This window comes from Apodemus sylvaticus, chromosome 10, assembly GCF_947179515.1.
Source record: "Apodemus sylvaticus chromosome 10, mApoSyl1.1, whole genome shotgun sequence".
In the NCBI taxonomy this organism is placed as follows: Eukaryota; Metazoa; Chordata; class Mammalia; order Rodentia; family Muridae; genus Apodemus; species Apodemus sylvaticus.
This window is the reverse complement of record NC_067481.1, coordinates 94598745-94616158: the sequence shown is the minus strand read 5'-3', so window position 1 is coordinate 94616158 and position 17414 is coordinate 94598745. Positions and strand designations below refer to the sequence as shown.

Genomic DNA, 17414 nt, shown 5'->3' with positions numbered 1-17414 from the left:
TGTGAGACTCCGTTAAATACACACAGAGTTCCTGCACTAGTGTGTGTGAGACTCTGTTAAATACACACAGAGTTCCTGCACTAGTGTGTGTGAGACTCTGTTAAATACACACAGAGTTCCTGCACTAGTGTGTGTGACAGTCTCTATTAAATACACACAGAGTTCCTGCACTAGTGTGTGTGACAGTCTCTATTAAATACACACAGAGTTCCTGCACTAGTGTGTGTGACAGTCTCTATTAAATACACACAGAGTTCCTGCACTAGTGTGTGTGAGACTCCGTTAAATATACACAGAGTTCCTGCACTAGTGTGTGTGAGACTCTGTTAAATACACACAGAGTTCCTGCACTAGTGTGTGTGAGACTCTGTTAAATACACACAGAGTTCCTGCACTAGTGTGTGTCAGACTCCATTAAATACATACAGAATTCCTGCACTAGTGTGTGTGAGACTCCATTAAATACACACAGAGTTCCTGCACTAGTGTGTGTCAGACTCCATTAAATACACACAGAGTTCCTGCACTAGTGTGTGTGAGACTCCGTTAAATACACACAGAGTTCCTGCACTAGTGTGTGTGAGACTCCATTAAATACACACAGAGTTCCTGCACTAGTGTGTGTGAGACTCCGTTAAATACACACAGAGTTCCTGCACTAGTGTGTGTCAGACTCCATTAAATACACACAGAGTTCCTGCACTAGTGTGTGTGAGACTCCGTTAAATACACACAGAGTTCCTGCACTAGTGTGTGTCAGACTCCGTTAAATACACACAGAGTTCCTGCACTAGTGTGTGTCAGACTCCGTTAAATACACACAGAGTTCCTGCACTAGTGTGTGTGAGACTCCGTTAAATACACACAGAGTTCCTGCACTAGTGTGTGTGAGACTCCGGTAAATACACACAGAGTTCCTGCACTAGTGTGTGTGAGACTCTGTTAAATACACACAGAGTTCCTGCACTAGTGTGTGTGAGACTCTGTTAAATACACACAGAGTTCCTGCACTAGTGTGTGTGAGACTCCGTTAAATACACACAGAGTTCCTGCACTAGTGTGTGTGAGACTCCGTTAAATACACACAGAGTTCCTGCACTAGTGTGTGTGAGACTCCGTTAAATACACACAGAGTACCTGCACTAGTGTGTGTCAGACTCCGTTAAATACACACAGAGTTCCTGCACTAGTGTGTGAGACTCCATTAAATACACACAGAGTTCCTGCACTAGTGTGTGTGAGACTCCGTTAAATACACACAGAGTTCCTGCACTAGTGTGTGTGAGACTCTGTTAAATACACACAGAGTTCCTGCACTAGTGTGTGTGAGACTCTGTTAAATACACACAGAGTTCCTGCACTAGTGTGTGTGACAGTCTCTATTAAATACACACAGAGTTCCTGCACTAGTGTGTGTGACAGTCTCTATTAAATACACACAGAGTTCCTGCACTAGTGTGTGTGAGACTCCGTTAAATATACACAGAGTTCCTGCACTAGTGTGTGTCAGACTCCATTAAATACACACAGAGTACCTGCACTAGTGTGTGTGACAGACTCTGTTAAATACACACAGAGTACCTGCACTAGTGTGTGTGGCATTCTCACACGTGACCCAGGGTGGCTTGGGACAGCTATGTGATACTCTCTCTTTTAGTTTTTACACAGAGTTCCATTGTGTAACCCTGGATGGCCTGGAATTAACTCACTTATGTAGACAGGCTTGGCTGCATAGCATCCAAAAAGCAAAGTAAAAAGGAAACCAGTGACTGTAGGTTTCTAAAGAAAAAAAGGATGTGGGAGAAATGTATAACCTTAGAAAACTTTGTCATCTGCGCCACCTAGTGGACCAATTCGGAGGGACACAGGAATTTGAGCTTTTGGTGAGAAAGGCATTCAAGGTCCTTCTAGCCAGATACCTGTTTGTTAGTGCATAAGGTCTCATTTCTCCAGGGGAACTCCTACACATCCAACCCTGGGTCCTGGATCCTGGCCTTGGAGGCTGAGAGCCACACCTCTCTGGCAGGATGTGGCAGTTGTGAGCCTTTCTGCTCCCACGCCTGTCTAATATTACACAACCTATAACTGCACAGCAGCCCTCTTGGCCTGGTTCACTCCAGCCTCATCACACAAGGTCTGTGGGTGGCCTCGAGGGCCTGTTCCTTCAGCCAGAAAAAGGTGTAGCTGAATATGCATTGGCTGGGTAGATCAAATACAGCATCTGTCTTTTGACAGTAGCTCTTTGCCAGATCCCTGAGAAAGGCGCTCTCAGAGAGACCTAAAGACAGGGAGTTTGTGTGCTTAGCTGCTGTCGAGCTTTAAGAGCCTCCTCTCAACAGAACTGTCCTGGCTTTACTGTTCCAACCGAGCCACGGCTCTGCTGTAGTTCTCGCTGGCAACCCTACCCGAGTGTCTGTGACTATGGAATGGAAGAGGGAATCCCGTAGGAGGTTACGCTGGTTGTCCTAGTACCCGTGTCTCCTTGTGGAACTAACTAGCGCAGGGATGTCCCTTCACTTTTCATAGCATGACCCTTGGCACAATTTATCCACAGTTAGAGATCTGAATGGCAGGAGGGATGACGGTATAGATTCCTTGTGGTGTGAAGAAGTGTTCTGATGAGTGATTCTCTGAATGAACAGAGGCTGGGGTTGGGTCTGGGAGGCTTAGATCATGGGAATGCTGTGTGAGGCCTGGCCAGGTAAGTAGTGCTGGCCACGCTGTTAACTGCTCAAGAGCAAGAGCAAGCCTGTAGATGCTTCTGAGTGGTCCCAGAGTTACAGTCTGTATTTCATAACAAAATGTACATATGTATAAAGTTTTGTTTGAGGTCCCAAGGTAGGACTTTAGAGTCCTGCCCATGTATGTCTCTTGTTTTGTGCTTCACCCTGCCACATGTAGTTGGGAGCCTGCCTGCTGTGTGGGGCAGAGAACACAGAATACATGGCAGAGTCTCAGAGTAGGAAGAGGCTTAGCTGAGGTGAGGTCACCTGTTGACTATTAGCTAAAGGTGGGCGCTGGCTTTTTCCTCAGATGCCGAGGAGCGCAGGAGTGAGATAAGCGTGCATGTGGTGCATCTTGGGTGCAGAAGATAGGACTGCGGTGCTCTGCACAGTCATGGTGTGTAGGTGCTGGGCCCTGGCAGGAGCATTTATCTCCTGTTGCAGAAGGGCTGGACTCTAATACTGTGCAAAAGGTTGGATAAGCTTGGGGGGGGACAGTGTTTTTCTGCAGACTGTTTTCGGACTAAATATTAAACTCCTACAAATAGGAACACAAGCTTAGCAGGCAACTTTTCTTGGTGCAAACTCTGGGTTTCATCTTGAAATGCAGATCACAGAAGCAGGAGTGCTGTTCATGCCTTCTCTCCACAGGCTTTAGTGTTTCCTGGTTTACACTTTTGTTGTGAAGGATTTGCCTATCTCTAGAGCTGGAGGCTAGAAGTTGGGCAGGCACGTTTTTAACACTCCTGCCCTCTCAGTGTACTCCAGAGGTTTGTCCAGATGTGCATCTGGTACTTAGGGGACTTCTAATGGCAGTATTCAGTGTCTCTGTGCCACAGAGCTTTTTACTTTGTAAAGAGGATCCCGCTCAGTACAAAATATTCAAAGGGAAAGAAAGACGCAGGCTGCAGAGCTGAGTCGGCTGGCGTGAGGTTGAGACATACCTGAGTTGTGAGGGTTATGAAGGCCTTAATAGGTCCCTCATGCCCACAGCTAGCATTCAGACCTGGCCTGCACTGCCACACAAGTCTATATGTACCTTTCCCTGTAACTGCTTTATACACTGCGCCATCCAGGTAAGAGTCTTCTAAGTATAAGGCTGTAATCTGTTTCCTCTCTTGCTGTGCCCCAGGGGACTGAAACCCTACTTAGAGCTGCACCTAAGCACATGGCTGTCACCACATTACTGAGGCCCTGGGTAGACCAGAATCAGCCATGTTTGAAATGATAGGAGTCTTGGTATTTAATTCTGATTCCATGTTGTTCCAATAGCCACCCTGTGCTATACCCTAAATAAGAGAGTTCAAAAATAGGACCTTCTATTTCCTCCCTTTTTACCATAGGTTAATTGGAGGAGGCTGGCTGGTGTTTGCATGGGCATGACCCCAGCGCAGCAAGGGGTAACCCTTTTCTCTTCTGCCTTCACCCTTTTGTGTGAATGCTGAGAGGTTTTCCGGGTTTCTCGAGGCTGATTGCAGGCTCTGCAGTCCATCCTGGAAACTACACAGACTTGGTTAGGGCTCATTCCTCGAAAGGCCAGGAGTAATGACCTCAGGGAACCGGGCCTTTGACCACATCTTGACATTCATTAAACCCTGCTTTTAACAGACTTTAAAGTTTGTTCTGCATTCCCCCACCCCCACCCCGTGAACCTCCCCAGTGAACCACCATTGTCCTCTAGGCTCAGCCAGAGCCTGTGGTGCCCATCCGTACACCCATCCTCAGTGGTGTTGAGGCCCTGGGAGAAGCAGGCATGGATATTTTGGAGCCATGAGGTAGGTGGCATTAAACAGAGATCCTGGGGAGTCAAGGTCACAGATGTGTTCTCTAGTTTCCTTCCCCCTCTGCTATTCTCTGCTTGAAGGAGAAAAAGACTTGTTTTTGCATTTGAATCTGTTGGCTGGAGTTCCTGGCAACCCTCTGGGGAAAATTCAGAATCTTAGAGCTCTTGTCTATTGCTGGAGGCCTCAGGGAAGAGACTATAATAGTCCTTGGCAGCTATTGTGATACATGCTGAGAATCTCAGCATTTGGGAGTAGAGGCAGGAGGATCACAAGTTTGAGGCCAGCTTGGGGTACACAACAAAATTCTGCCTTAAAAATAAAATGGAAAAAGAGTGAGCGCCATCTTGAAAGGTGGAGGCAAGTGCCTCTCTGTGAGTTGGAATCCTGTTCCTGCAGCCTACATATCCAGACCCAAGACATAGAGACCTTGTCTTGGAAAAAAAGAAATGGGGGTGGGAGAAAAGAGAAAACAAAAGTGTGTTTGTAGCAAGAACCTCGTTTCTCCCACAGTACCCAAACATTTCACCTTTGACCCAGGCAGGAAGAACTCTTGCCACACCCCCTTTAACTGCTAGCCTGCCCTCTCCTGGACCATTCCCATCATGGGAGCTGAGAATAGCAGCAGAGTGGGTGGTGATGGGAAAATACTTCTTGGCTGCTCTTCTTGGTGGGAGGCAGCGGGAAACAAGGGCAGGGATGGCGCTATAGAAATAGCAGTTTGGAACCAGGGGGTGGCCTGTTTGAGGACAGTCATGAAGCCTTAGGTTATGTTCCTATACTGGATGAAGGAGGCTGCCTGTCTGGGTGGCTCTGCTGAGCTTGACTGGGTTGGGGCAGATGCCAGGAAATACCTCTCTCAGGCAGAATAAGTGCAAGTCACAGGGGCTTTGCCTGAGCAGTTGCTTTTCTTTCTTTATGACATCTGTATAATTACATTTCAGAAATGCACTAACATACTTTTTGCCCACTCAGCATATAGACCTGAACGGATAGATTCTATTTAATAAGCACATGTTGTGGCACTTAGCACCAGGGCTGTGTGGCTAAGCCACGGGTGAGGCTCCCCTCTCCTCCTGGGTGACTTCTGTGAAGACAGTGTTCCTGCAGACTACTGCCTGACTCTGGGTTCTCCCCGCCTTCCACTCAGGAGTGCTTTATGTGTCAGTGCAAACCTTGATGTACCTGGTGTGGTTGGTTAGGACAGTATTAGGTAGCAAACAGGTCATGAGTACAGGGTGAAGGGCCACGGTGAAGGTGGGGCCAGGATACACGGAGAGTGTACACTCGAGATTAGAGTTAGGAGAAAGTCATGATCTGGGAAGAGAGACCATGGCAGACTTAAGTGCCAGGGTCCTGAGAATGGCTGGACTTGAGTGATAGGGAAGGAAATGGAGGCAGGAAGTGTGTGCAGCATACACAGGGTTCTCAGTGTTGGAGGACCTTGGACAACACTGCCCAGGTAGAAGCTGGAAGGAGAGGGGCTAAAGCGCCTCCTCAGGTGCTGGTTGTCTGCACAGCTCTGGCCTCGTTTTGCCGAGGGTCTGGATTTGCAGGTAGAGCACAAAGGATTTGTTGATGGTTTGAGATGCCGTGTGCTGCCATGCCTGAGCATGTTGAGTACGTGTGTGTCAGTCACTGAGAGTGTGGAGGAAAACTTGGGCTTGGCTGGGTAGTCACTGCATGTCCTCCGATTGATAGCTGCACCTTATACCTGTGGTGGTGCTCCACCACCAGCAAGGTGCAGGAAGGGAGGTGCTGTGTGCTTCTGTGAGGTCTGAGAGCCTCCCTCTCCTCCTCATCTCTGTGGATGCCAAGTGTTTGCCAGGGGTTCTGGCAGGCAGCCAATGTCTCTACCACATTGAATATCAGGGAGACAGAAGAAGCTTCCTTTAGTGCTGACAGGCTGAATGGATTATACATTATTCTAGGGCCAAACAGACTGTCTGTGTGTGTGTGTGTGTGTGTGTGTGTGTGTGTCTGTGTGTATTCCTAACATTTTCTTAGGTATATTGAGATCTGAAAAGACATTCTCCTACCCCTGAGGTCTCCACCTGCATTTCCCCCTGGTGTCTGAGGCCACCATCTGTGAATAGGGTGTTGTTCACTGGGAACAAGCAGTCGGCCACCATAGTAACTGCCTACTCTTCACAGCCTGTGCACATCTGGCGTGGTTCGGCTTCACATTAACAGCTGGCTGGAAGTGAGCTTTTGTCTGCCCCACAAGATCCACTATGCAGCTTCAAGTCTGATCCCTCCTGAGGCTATTGAACGGAGCCTGAAAGCCATCCGGTGAGAGACAACCCCATCCTTCCTCTCCCTCAGCTGCTGAGACCTTACCAGTTACTTTGTTTCAGAAATTCTCTTTTCTTCTTCCTGCCACAGAAACTAGGCACTTTTTCCAATGTAGGACTTCCTTGTTGATAGAACTACATGGTTGTACATCTAATTCTGCCCAGAAATGACCTAGGTCCTTCCAGCATTGCCTAGGTGAGGAGAACCTGCTAAGGGCCTCACGCAAGCCTGCAGGGCAACTTAGGGCTAACCTGGAACTTTAGCAGATTGCCTTCGTGGTACACTCAGCAGTTGTCAGCATTTCATCAGAAATCATGGGCACCAGTTACTTTCTTAGATTAGTTGATTTCCTGTAAGGAAAAGACAGGACTGGGAATTTAACTCAGTGGCGTAGTGCATTATAGGCCCCAGGCTCTGTTCTCAGCACTACAGAGAATAAAAAAGATGAAATCTGGGTACATTCCTCAACACTGGAAATGATAGAAAGCAGATTGCTTTTTGCCCAGTCCTACAATCCCACATCTATGCTACAAGTCAAATGACTGATCATATTTCTGTAGTTCTATTCATAGTTGGGGGATAGTTTGTTTTTCCTGTATTTAGAAAGACCTCTTTTTTTGTGGTAATAATGACTAAACCTAGGGCTTTGTACATGCTAGGCAAGCACTTTATCACTACATACATGCATACATGCATGCATGCATACATACATACATACATACGTTATCATATGCCCTTCCTTCCTCACCCTTCATGAGACAGACTCTGTCTTCCTGGCTGTTCTGGAACTTACTGTGTACACTACTAGGCTAGCCTTGAATTCACTGAGATTCATCTGCCTTTTCCTCTCAGGTGTTGGAATGAAAAATATGTAACAGCCACCATGCTTGCTTTATTGTTATTTATCTCTGTGCACATGCATATATATATTTAGATGGCAGAGACAGGCAGATCCCAAAGGCTTGGTGGCCAACAAGTGCAGCCAAAATGGCTTGCTTCAGGTTCAATGAGAGATCCTATCTCAGAAAATAAGGAGGAGAGCTAGACATGGCACACACCTCAGCTCCAGCACTCAGGAGGCAGGGCAGAAGGATCTCTAAGTTCAAGACCAACCTAGTCTACAGCCTGGTGTTGAGTTCCAGGACAGCCAGGGCTATACAGAGAAACCCTGTCTCAAAAAATAAATTAGATTGAAGGTTGATAAGCTGGTTCAGCAGGTAAAGGCGCTCACTGCCAGGCTTGGTGTGACCTGAGTGCAATTCCTGGAACCCACTTGGTAGAAGAGACCTATATGTGTGTGCCTCACGTATATACAAAATATAAATAAATAAGTGTTTAAAAAAAAAGGTAGAGAAGGGGGATAGGAAGTCAGGTATTACTGCAGCAGTAATCCTCACAGATGATGTAAAAGCCCCTGGACACGGAACTGGTTTGGATTTCCCCTCCGCCTCTCCTGCACCGTGCCTATGGGCTCTAGCTGTGCCGTGGTGCCATGCTTACCTGGTACAGGCCATGGCTCTTATGTCCTGCTGACTTGTGCCTCTCTCCTTCAGCCCATACCATGCCTTGCTGCTTCTCAGTGACGAGAAGTCTCTGCTGAGTGAGCTTCCCATCGACTGCTCCCCCGCTCTGGTGCGGGTGATCAAGACCACGTCTGCTGTGAAGAACCTGCAGCAGCTCGCCCAGGACGCTGATCTGGCCCTGCTGCAGGTAGGGCCGGGCACTCGGAGGAGTAGGGAAAACAGCCTCGGTACATTAGGGAGGCAGCCTGTGCAGGGTCAGGAAAGCAGACTGCTTGCCAGCCATGCTGAGTCCCCAGGGCCCTTGTCTAGCACATAAGAAGACACTCCATGTCCTGCCACAGATCAGGGAGGAGGCTTGGGCTTCTGGTACCTGGTCACACTTAGTTTAGAGCCACAGGACTGACTTCTTTCCTGTTAGGTGAGGTGAGGCAAGCCTTGGGAGAAAGGAGTGTTTCCAGGAAGGCCTGGAGAGCAGCTTGGGGCGGTAGCAGCTCATGGTGGGTCTTCCAGCTCAGGGCAGTCTCACACTGGCCATGAGCAAGCACGGGGAAGAGAGCGAGGACTTGAGGGGTAACTGACCTGACCCTACTGTGTGGCTTCTATTTTTTGCACATTTTCCTATCTTTTATTTTATTTTTTTTTTTTTAAAGATTTTTTATGTATGTGAGTACACTGTCACTGTCTTCGGACATATCAGTAGAGGGCCTCGGATCCCTTTGCAGATGGTTATGAACCACCATGTGGTTGCTGGAAATTGATCTCAGAACCTCTGGAAGAGCAGTCTTAACCACTTAGCCATCTCTCCAGCCCCCTTGTTTTTGTTTTTAATAAAATACATGTCTTTAATGATGAGACATGCAGTGATACAGCCTTATTTTGGAGGTCAACTAAATCCAATCAAATGTTTAGAGAAAACCTTCCCTAAAGGACTGAGGATTTGCTTCCTTCCATCTCTGATGCCTGCGGGGCTGGTATCCAAGCGAGCTCCGCTCCACCCAGATCCCTTGGTCCTGCTCCTTCTCGCCTTCTACAACGTGGCCCTAGAGTCATCAGTATGTCCTCACTCTCATGGAGGAAGAAGTGTGGCAGAGTGATAGATAGCCCCAAGGCAAGTGTTTGTGGCTGCCCTCTGGGCTCAGAGAGAAGGCCCTTAGCTGCAGTGTGGAGGAGGAAAAGGCATAGAAGAAGCTGGTATTCGGGGTCAGTGTAGACTGAGTCACCTCTGCCAGGGCTGTGGGTGCAGGGCCAAAGGAATGAATGCCAATATCCTCATCTGGTAGTGCTGTGCACGCTGTGGCCTGCAGAGGGGAGCAGAGGCCTACCCAGGACCTGTTTGCTCAAATGCCAGCCTTCTCAGTAGACTGAAGTAGCTCTGAGGCAGGCCCTCTTGGGTCCTTCTGGCAAGGCCTCCTGGCTCTGTGAGGCTGAGAAGTGGGTTGGCATTGCTGGTAGTTTTTGCCTTGTGGGCCCATTGGGCTGCCTTTTTCCAAAACCCTTTCTGTTTTCAGGAAAAGTTTGTCCCTTCTGTCTATCTCTGCCTCTTCATAGGCTCTGTGAGAGCACTTAGCTTATGCTGCCTTTTGTAGTTCAACTTGGCATTCTAAGCTGGATAAGATTCAGCAAGGACCTCATCCTGCTTCCCTCAGCACCAGGCACAGAACTTCGGAAGTACCCACTGTCCCTGAGCACCGCAGAAAGGGGCGGTGCTGCTGTTCTAAGGAGTCTGGGCTGCGTGGATGATTGATGGCTATTTTCTCTTCCTACTCCACGTTTGAGAAAGACTTTACTGAGAGGCTGTGCTAGAACTGTGTCTGACTTCCCTGTAACAGTCCTTTGATAAACCTTTGATGTCTCTTCCATTTCCTTGTCTTGGTCTTGTCTGGGATCAGGGAGGAGGGTGTTTCCTTCTGAACTAACTCCCTGCTGAATCTGATTTAAATCGGAGCTCACTGTTGCTGTGCCTGTGTGAAGCCCTGTGAGGTCTCCCCGGCCATTCTCTACAACTCACCTCACTGCTCTCCCGACTGCTGACTGCTGTTTCCTCTAGATGTCTCTGTGGGAGCAGTGAGCCTAGGGTGGTGCTGAACCTTTGGGGAACATCTGCCTCAGGTGTGAATGTCACACATGATATAAGGTCACTCAGAGGGCCTAGTGGCCCACTTGTGTGACCCAAGTCCTCAGGAGGCTGAGGGAGAAGGATCGTTTGTTTGAGACAGGGTTTCTCTGTAGCCCTGGCTGTCCTGGAACTTGCTCTGTAGACCAGGTTGGCCTCAAACTCACAGAGATCTCTGCCTGCCTTCTAAGTGCTGGGATTAAGGCCCCTCTAGGTTTTTGTTGTGTTGAGACAGGATGTCTAGGATGTCGTCTGTATAGCCTTGGCTGTTTTCAAACTTGGAATTTTTCTGCCTCAGTCTCCTGACCTCTTGGGTGTGTCATCATCCTCACGGCTCCTTGGGCTTTAATGTACAGATTGTTTTGGACAGTATTAGAGATTGAACCCAGGGCCTCAACATGAGGACCTGTATTAAAGGCTGTAGCATTAGGAAGGTTAAGAACCACTGGCTCAGAGGTTAAAGAAAAGCACTTGCTGTTCTGGTAGAAGACCCAAGTTCTGTTCTTACACCCATGTTGGACAGGTTACAATCTCCTGTAACTCCAATGTATCTGACAGCCTCTGGCTTCTGTGGGTACATTAGCATGAAAACACACACACACACACACACACACACACACACACACTATTTTTAAGATGGGGGTTGAAGAATTGACTGCAGAGAAGGAGGTGATGTGCATTTATTTAAGAGTAGAGATTGGCTTTGATGAGGCTACAAACCAAGTAAGAGGCAAGAGCAGATTCTTTGTTGGAACAACCCAAGGCAGCACAGGTTTGCTGGCACCCTGGCTCTAGCTCTGTCATGCTTATTTTGGATTTTTAGTTCTAAGAATGGCATTCTGGCTTCTTAATGGAGAATGTTATAGGGTGAAGGGAGGGTGAGATTGGAAATCACAGTGTCAGCAGATATAGAAGACATGGGCGTGTCTTTGCTGGAGAGTGCATGTTCGTCGCATGTGGGATAAGAGCATAGAGGGGCAGCGGTGAGGAAGCTGTTTCCTCCGTGTTGAGCTGGTTGTTGGCTGATAACTGCCCTCAGCAGGAGAACAGACACCGTGCCAAGGCAGCTCACCTGCTGAAAGCATGGCTGCCATTGCTTGTGACTTAACACACCTTCTCATGAGGGCTGTGGTGCTGAGTTTTCAGGCCTGGCCCATAATGTTGGTGTGTACTGAGGCTACCCTAGAAGGGATTTCTGGTCTCGTTGTATTTCCTGGTGTCTCAGAGCTTAGGAGAACAGAATGGGAGGATGATCTCTGGGGAAAGCAGGGTGCATGCGGACCTTAGAGTATGCAGGGGTGGATGAGACTCCATAGTTTATTACTTTGGAGAATGGTGCTGGGTGACTGGTGGCCAAGAGAATGCTGTGCTTCTGCTGGAGTCATCCAGCCCATGCTCCCAAGCACCCAGTGTCCCTGTGATCATGTGCCTCCTGCCTAGCAAAAACAGTGCTATCAAGAAGCACAGGGACTCTGACTACAAGAACAGTGATGTTGGTACCACTGACACAGGGGTGCGGCAGTGCCGCTTCAAGTTGGAAAGTTCCAGAGGGCATTTTCTTCAGGCAGGAAGGCCACGGCCTCCAAGTTTAGTCCTTCCATCTCCCCTTGGTCTGCAGGTCTTCCAGCTTGCTGCTCACCTGGTATACTGGGGCAAGGCCGTCATCATCTACCCACTGTGTGAGAACAACGTCTATGTCCTGTCTCCCAATGCCAGTGTGTGTCTGTAAGTACCATTGGCTGCCAAACTCTGGGGTCTGGAGTTAGAAAATCCCAGCAGGACCTCGAACTCAGAAATCCATCTGCCTCTGCCTCCCAAGTGCTGGGATTAAAGGCGTATGCTACCACTGCCCGGCTACTTATTTACTTTTATTTTATGTACATTGGTGTTCTGCCTGCTTATATGTGTGTGTGAGGGTGTCAGATCCCATGGAACTCGAGTTACAGACAGTTGGGAGCTGTCATGCAGGTGCTAGGAATTGAACCCATGTCCCTTGAAAGAGGAGCCAGTGCTCTTAACCATTGAGCCACATCTCTAGCCCTTAGATTTTTCTTTCATTTATTTAAAAAAGAAAAAAGAAAAGCCCAGCAGGACCCTTTAATGGTGCCCCCACTGGCCAGGCCCCAGAGGCTTTGAAGCCATGAGGCCAGATCTCACTATATCCTGATACTGCCTATAGTGTGCTCAGGTGCAGCTCACAGTCTGGTTTGGTGTTGCCCGTGGTAAGGCCATCTCTTCCTGGCTGAAATCAGAGGGGTTCTATGGTTCCTACCACATCTTGAGGGACAGTGAGTATGGTTCTGCCATCTGAAGGTCTGCTGGGTCACCATACTTCATTCTGTTGTTGTGCTTACCCAGATGGTTGCTGTGAGCATGGGAAATGCACTGACCATGGCTGTCTGCCCCAGGTACTCCCCGCTAGCTGAGCAGTTCTCCCGCCAGTTCCCGTCACATGACCTGCCGTCTGTCCTGGCCAAGTTTTCCTTGCCCGTCTCTTTATCGGAGTTCCGGAGCCCTCTGGCCCCCCCTGCACAGGAGGTGAGTCACCAGAGCCCCTGTGTGGCTTTCAGAGTAGACTGGGTATGACTGCCTGCCTGGTGGCCCCTGATTCAAAGGCTCTTGGCATTGTTGATCTTTTTGCCATGGTTTAGGGGGATTTTACTAGCAAGTACTGCAGGCTTCCTGTGGTCCGTGGAGCTCACCATAGGCATCCTTAGATCTAGGCCGGTGTAAGTTTGCCAGAAGGGCATTAGCTTTTCCTGGGCTGACAGGATTCCCTTGTGCTGCCATTGGGGCAGGGGCTTCTCACAGATGGAGGTGCAGACAGCTTTGTTCTCACTGAGCCTGGGCCCTGTTTTCCAGGGCAGTTGAGTTCCTGTATCCCTTCTTCTGGGGGCTTAGGAGCCACGGGATCTTTGTGTGGAGTCCTCTGCCAGTGCAATGAGAGGCTGGTTGTGGTAGGGTGCTTCCCAAGGTGCAGGGGATGAATTTGCAGTGGGCTGCAGGATGCCCCATGCTTAGGAGATGGTGACTCAGGATCAGAGAAGCGCCACCCCCTCCCCGCTTTGAGCTCTTGGAGGGAAGCTAGGGAAAGAGCACAGGTGTGGGAGACAAGCTGGGCGATCTCCATGGTTTATCTTGAAAAGCAAAGTATTTGTTTTAATAGCTGCCAAATACACTGGGCAAAATTAGTCCTCAAAGTCAAATACTTCCCCTTCTCAAATTGTGAATGGGAATTAGACCCTGGGTCTTTAGCTCATTTACATGCTGAGTGTGCCAGAGTTCTAACGCTGCCTTTCACAGAGCCCTGGGTTTCCAGGAGCAGAGCCAGGAGGATGAAAGATGCACTTTGCCTCTGCACCTCCCTCCTCTCCCCCAGGCAGCTCTCTGGGGGAGGGCCTGGCAGTGCTCCATCCCAGCAGGAACTTCCCAGTTGTCTGGAGAACGGCTCATCTTCCAGGCCATGTCTGAGCAGCTGCTTCAGGCCTTGTTAGGGGCCTGGGATGGAGCTGTTCTGTTTGCCGCATCCCAGAGACATACTGTCTAGTGCTTATGCAGCTTTTGTTTTATTCTTTACATTTCCTGTTACAATGGTTTCAATTCCTTAAAATTCTAAAATTTTATCTGGTTTTGACCATGGTTAGTATGCGCATCTTCGTCCCCTTCTATCAGTGACCTGGGCAGCAGCTCTTCTGCGCCTCCCAAAGATGAGAGCACTGGTACTGTGTTCACACACCTTGCTGCTTGGTGTCTGTGTCTGAGAGACACTTTAACATCGGTGCTGGGCACTACCTGGCACTAGGTTCACTGCAGAGGCCCAGTGCTCACTAGGAAGAGCCATTGGCTTCATGTAGGGAACAGTAGGTCCCCTTCCTGTTTCCGTTTGGAATCACCTGTGTTCTTGAAGCAAACTTTGAGGTACAGCTAAGGACTCATGACAGTTTCCTCTGTGAACTTTGTGTGGGCTTGCCCAGCAGAGGATTGTCTGATGGCAGCAGGTCTTAGTGGGCTGGAGGTGAGGGTGGCAAGGACAGATCTGTCTCTAGGGAAAGTTGGCTCAGAGAAGGGAGGGAACCCAGGCGTGTGCTGGGAGCTAGTGCACAGGTGTGAGTGCACACGTGTGCTGGGAGCTAGTGCACAGGTGTGGGTGTACACGCGTGATGGGAGCTAGTGCACAGGGGTGGGTGCACACGTGTGCTGGGAGTTAGTGCACGTGTGGTCTGGGGGTTCTGACCCACTGTTTTCCTGGGGTATGCTGATCTTGCAGAGCTACAGCAGGTGAGGTCCTTCTTCCTGGCAGGAGGCCTTCCTGTTTAGGTACTGGGGCTGCTAAGGAGGTGGCTCTGTCCCCAGGAACAGAGACCTGTTCCTCAAGGCCTGAGGCAGGGTAGCAGCCCACCTTCTGTCTCACTATGTCACCCACAGACCCAGCTCATCCAGATGGTGGTGTGGATGCTGCAGCGCCGGCTCCTCATTCAGCTGCATACCTACGTTTGCCTAATGGCCTCACCCAGTGAAGAGGAGCCCCGACTGCGAGAGGATGATGTCCCCTTCACAGCCCGAGTCGGTGGCCGCAGCCTCAGCACACCCAATGCTCTAAGCTTTGGCTCCCCAAGTAGGATCCCCTTCCAGGACATCTGTCTGGTAATGGGGGGCTGGTAGTCTTTGGTGGTGACATCCAAGAAGCCTGGGCACTGTTGGAATAAGAGGTGTTTTTAGACATCTGTACTCAGCTGCCTCTGTCCCTGTGTCCCTCTTCCTCCTGTCTCCCCTGTACTGCCATGGGTCTGAGAGGAGGCTCCTCCCCTGAGCAGCTAGCTGTAATCAGAAGCAGCCTTTGCCCACTGCAGGATTCTCCCACTCCAGCCTAGGCTCAGAGCAGGGACCACAGCTGTCTGGTGTTGGGGTTCATGTACCCCTATCTGTCTTGTGCTTTATTCTCCATGTTGGCTGAGATGGGACAAGACAGCCATTCCTGCCGTGGGGTGGGGTGTGGTGGGTATGCAGCATGCTTTCGTACTGGGTCCTTGAAGGTACTCCTATAGGGGTAGATTCTATAGGGTAGCTCCTCCTATTCCAGGTTAGCCACACGATAGGCACTTAGGTGGTGGGATAGCAGTGAATTCTTACATGAAGGCAGATTGCACAGTTGGGCACCAGGAGGAGAATGAGACAGTGATCTCAGGATCTGGATGCTGGCAGTACCTTTGGTGCTCCTACTTGGTACACTGGAATCCAGTTGGCCGATTTCAACCCACAGCCAGCAGTGATGACATGACCCTTACCAGCCCCAGTATGGACAACTCCAGTGCAGAGCTGCTCCCCAGTGGGGACTCACCACTGAACAAGAGGATGACGGAGAACCTGCTGGCCAGCCTCTCAGAGCATGAGCGGGCTGCTATCCTCAATGTGCCTGCAGCCCAAAACCCTGAGGACCTCCGCATGTTTGCCAGGTAGGGACGTGGAAGATCCTGCATGGGTGGCTGGTACCCTTCACAGCTCCAGGGAAGTGGTGGGTCTCTCCCTGGGGTTAATGTGTGCACAGCGGGAGCTACCATCCTGTAGGGATGCAGGCTCGGGTGCAGCCCCTCCCTCTAGTGGGCGCTTACTCTGTACTTGTGGGTGTTGTGTGTCACTGCTCTCAAGTTCCGACCCACTTGGCTGGGCAGGAGTATGTCCTGATGCTGGCCCTGGGGAAAGCTCAGGGCCTTGTACCATAGCAGCTTGGTGTCTGCCACGTCCATCCTGCCTTAGGAGATGTGAGGGCATGGTGTTATGGGAGAGGTCAGGTTGTCATTCTTTGTTTGAAGAAACACAAGGAGACTGTTGGAGGACCCTTTGCAACTCTTAAGTGCTGCTCCTGGCCTTCTGTGTGCTGGACTCGGCTGCAGAGAGCTCCCTAGAGCAGACTGCCCAGAGCCATGGGAGAGCAGAGAGAAGCCGTTAGCTCTCCTCCCTTCAGCAGGGTGCATGCTCAAGTGGCTCTGAGTGCACAGCCATGCTGCTCTGTGGCCTCTCTTCAGGCCACCACCACAGTCTGGGGTACTGGGGGACAGCAGGTCCAGGATGCTGACCTCATCCCACAGCTCTGTACAAGCCCAACTACAGGCAGTTTACAGACTCGCCCACCAATGGCTGTCCTCGGTAGCATCGGCCTTGGGCTAGGCTCATGCTGTCCTCTCCCCCCCAGGCTCCTTCACTACTTCCGCGGCCGCCACCATCTGGAGGAGATCATGTACAATGAGAACACACGGCGCTCCCAGCTGCTCATGCTCTTTGACAAGTTCCGCAGTGTGCTGGTGGTGACCACCCATGAGGACCCCGTCATCGCTGTCTTCCAGGCACTGCTCACGTGAGCCCAAGCAGCATGCCTGTGTGTGGATGGGAACAGCCTCCCCTCTGCCACGGAGCTCCTGACCGGCCTTAGGAGGATCGGCAGCCCCAGCCTGGCAGAACTGCTTCCTGTTTCAGCCGTCAGTCTGGTCAGAAGCAGCTCCGGGGCAACCCGGGTTGGGCTTTGTTTTTGTCTTGAGACAAAGTCTTCTGTAACCCAGACCTCATACTTGCTATGTAGCTAAGGATGACCTTGAACTCCTGATCTTGCTGCCTCGTCCAAATGCTATGATTACAGATATGTGCCATCAATGTCACTTTAAAAAATATATTTATTTTTTATTTATGGTTTTGTGTGTATGTATGCCCTCAGAGGTCAGAGGAAAGCATGGCCCAGAGCATTACAGAGGCTGGGAACCACTGGGTGTGCTGTTGGGAATAGAACAGAGACGCAGGAAGCACTTTTAACCACTGCTCTCTCCCCCACCCATCAGTCTCCCTCTTCAGTTTTCTGGTCCTTACCGAAGCTTAGCATTGCCGAGCTGGAGAGGGTCTTCCGGGATGTATGTATGTATGTGTGTGTGTGTGTTTGGGGTTTTTTTTTGGTAAGATTTATTTATTTAATGTATGTGAGTATACTGTTATC

At 49.9% G+C, this 17414-nt stretch overlaps 1 protein-coding gene across 8 annotated transcripts in view; it reads left to right on the top strand.

Annotated features, from left to right (window-relative positions):
• The window catches only part of Nprl3 (NPR3 like, GATOR1 complex subunit), a 41351-nt gene extending 24237 nt beyond the window's left edge, over positions 1-17114 (top strand). For 7 of the 8 annotated variants that reach the window (XM_052197682.1, XM_052197683.1, XM_052197684.1 and 4 more), the window contains 7 exons: positions 6659-6796; positions 8353-8509; positions 12054-12160; positions 12844-12973; positions 14861-15050; positions 15696-15888; positions 16626-17114. In XM_052197682.1, coding sequence (XP_052053642.1) covers positions 6659-6796; positions 8353-8509; positions 12054-12160; positions 12844-12973; positions 14861-15050; positions 15696-15888; positions 16626-16791 — 1081 coding nt within the window. In that variant the 3' untranslated portion in view covers positions 16792-17114. Of the gene's footprint in view, positions 1-6658; positions 6797-8352; positions 8510-12053; positions 12161-12843; positions 12974-14860; positions 15080-15695; positions 15889-16625 lie in introns of those variants that run through there. The other variant, XM_052197685.1, reaches the window with a different exon arrangement.
• Positions 17115-17414: the final 300 nt, after the last annotated feature.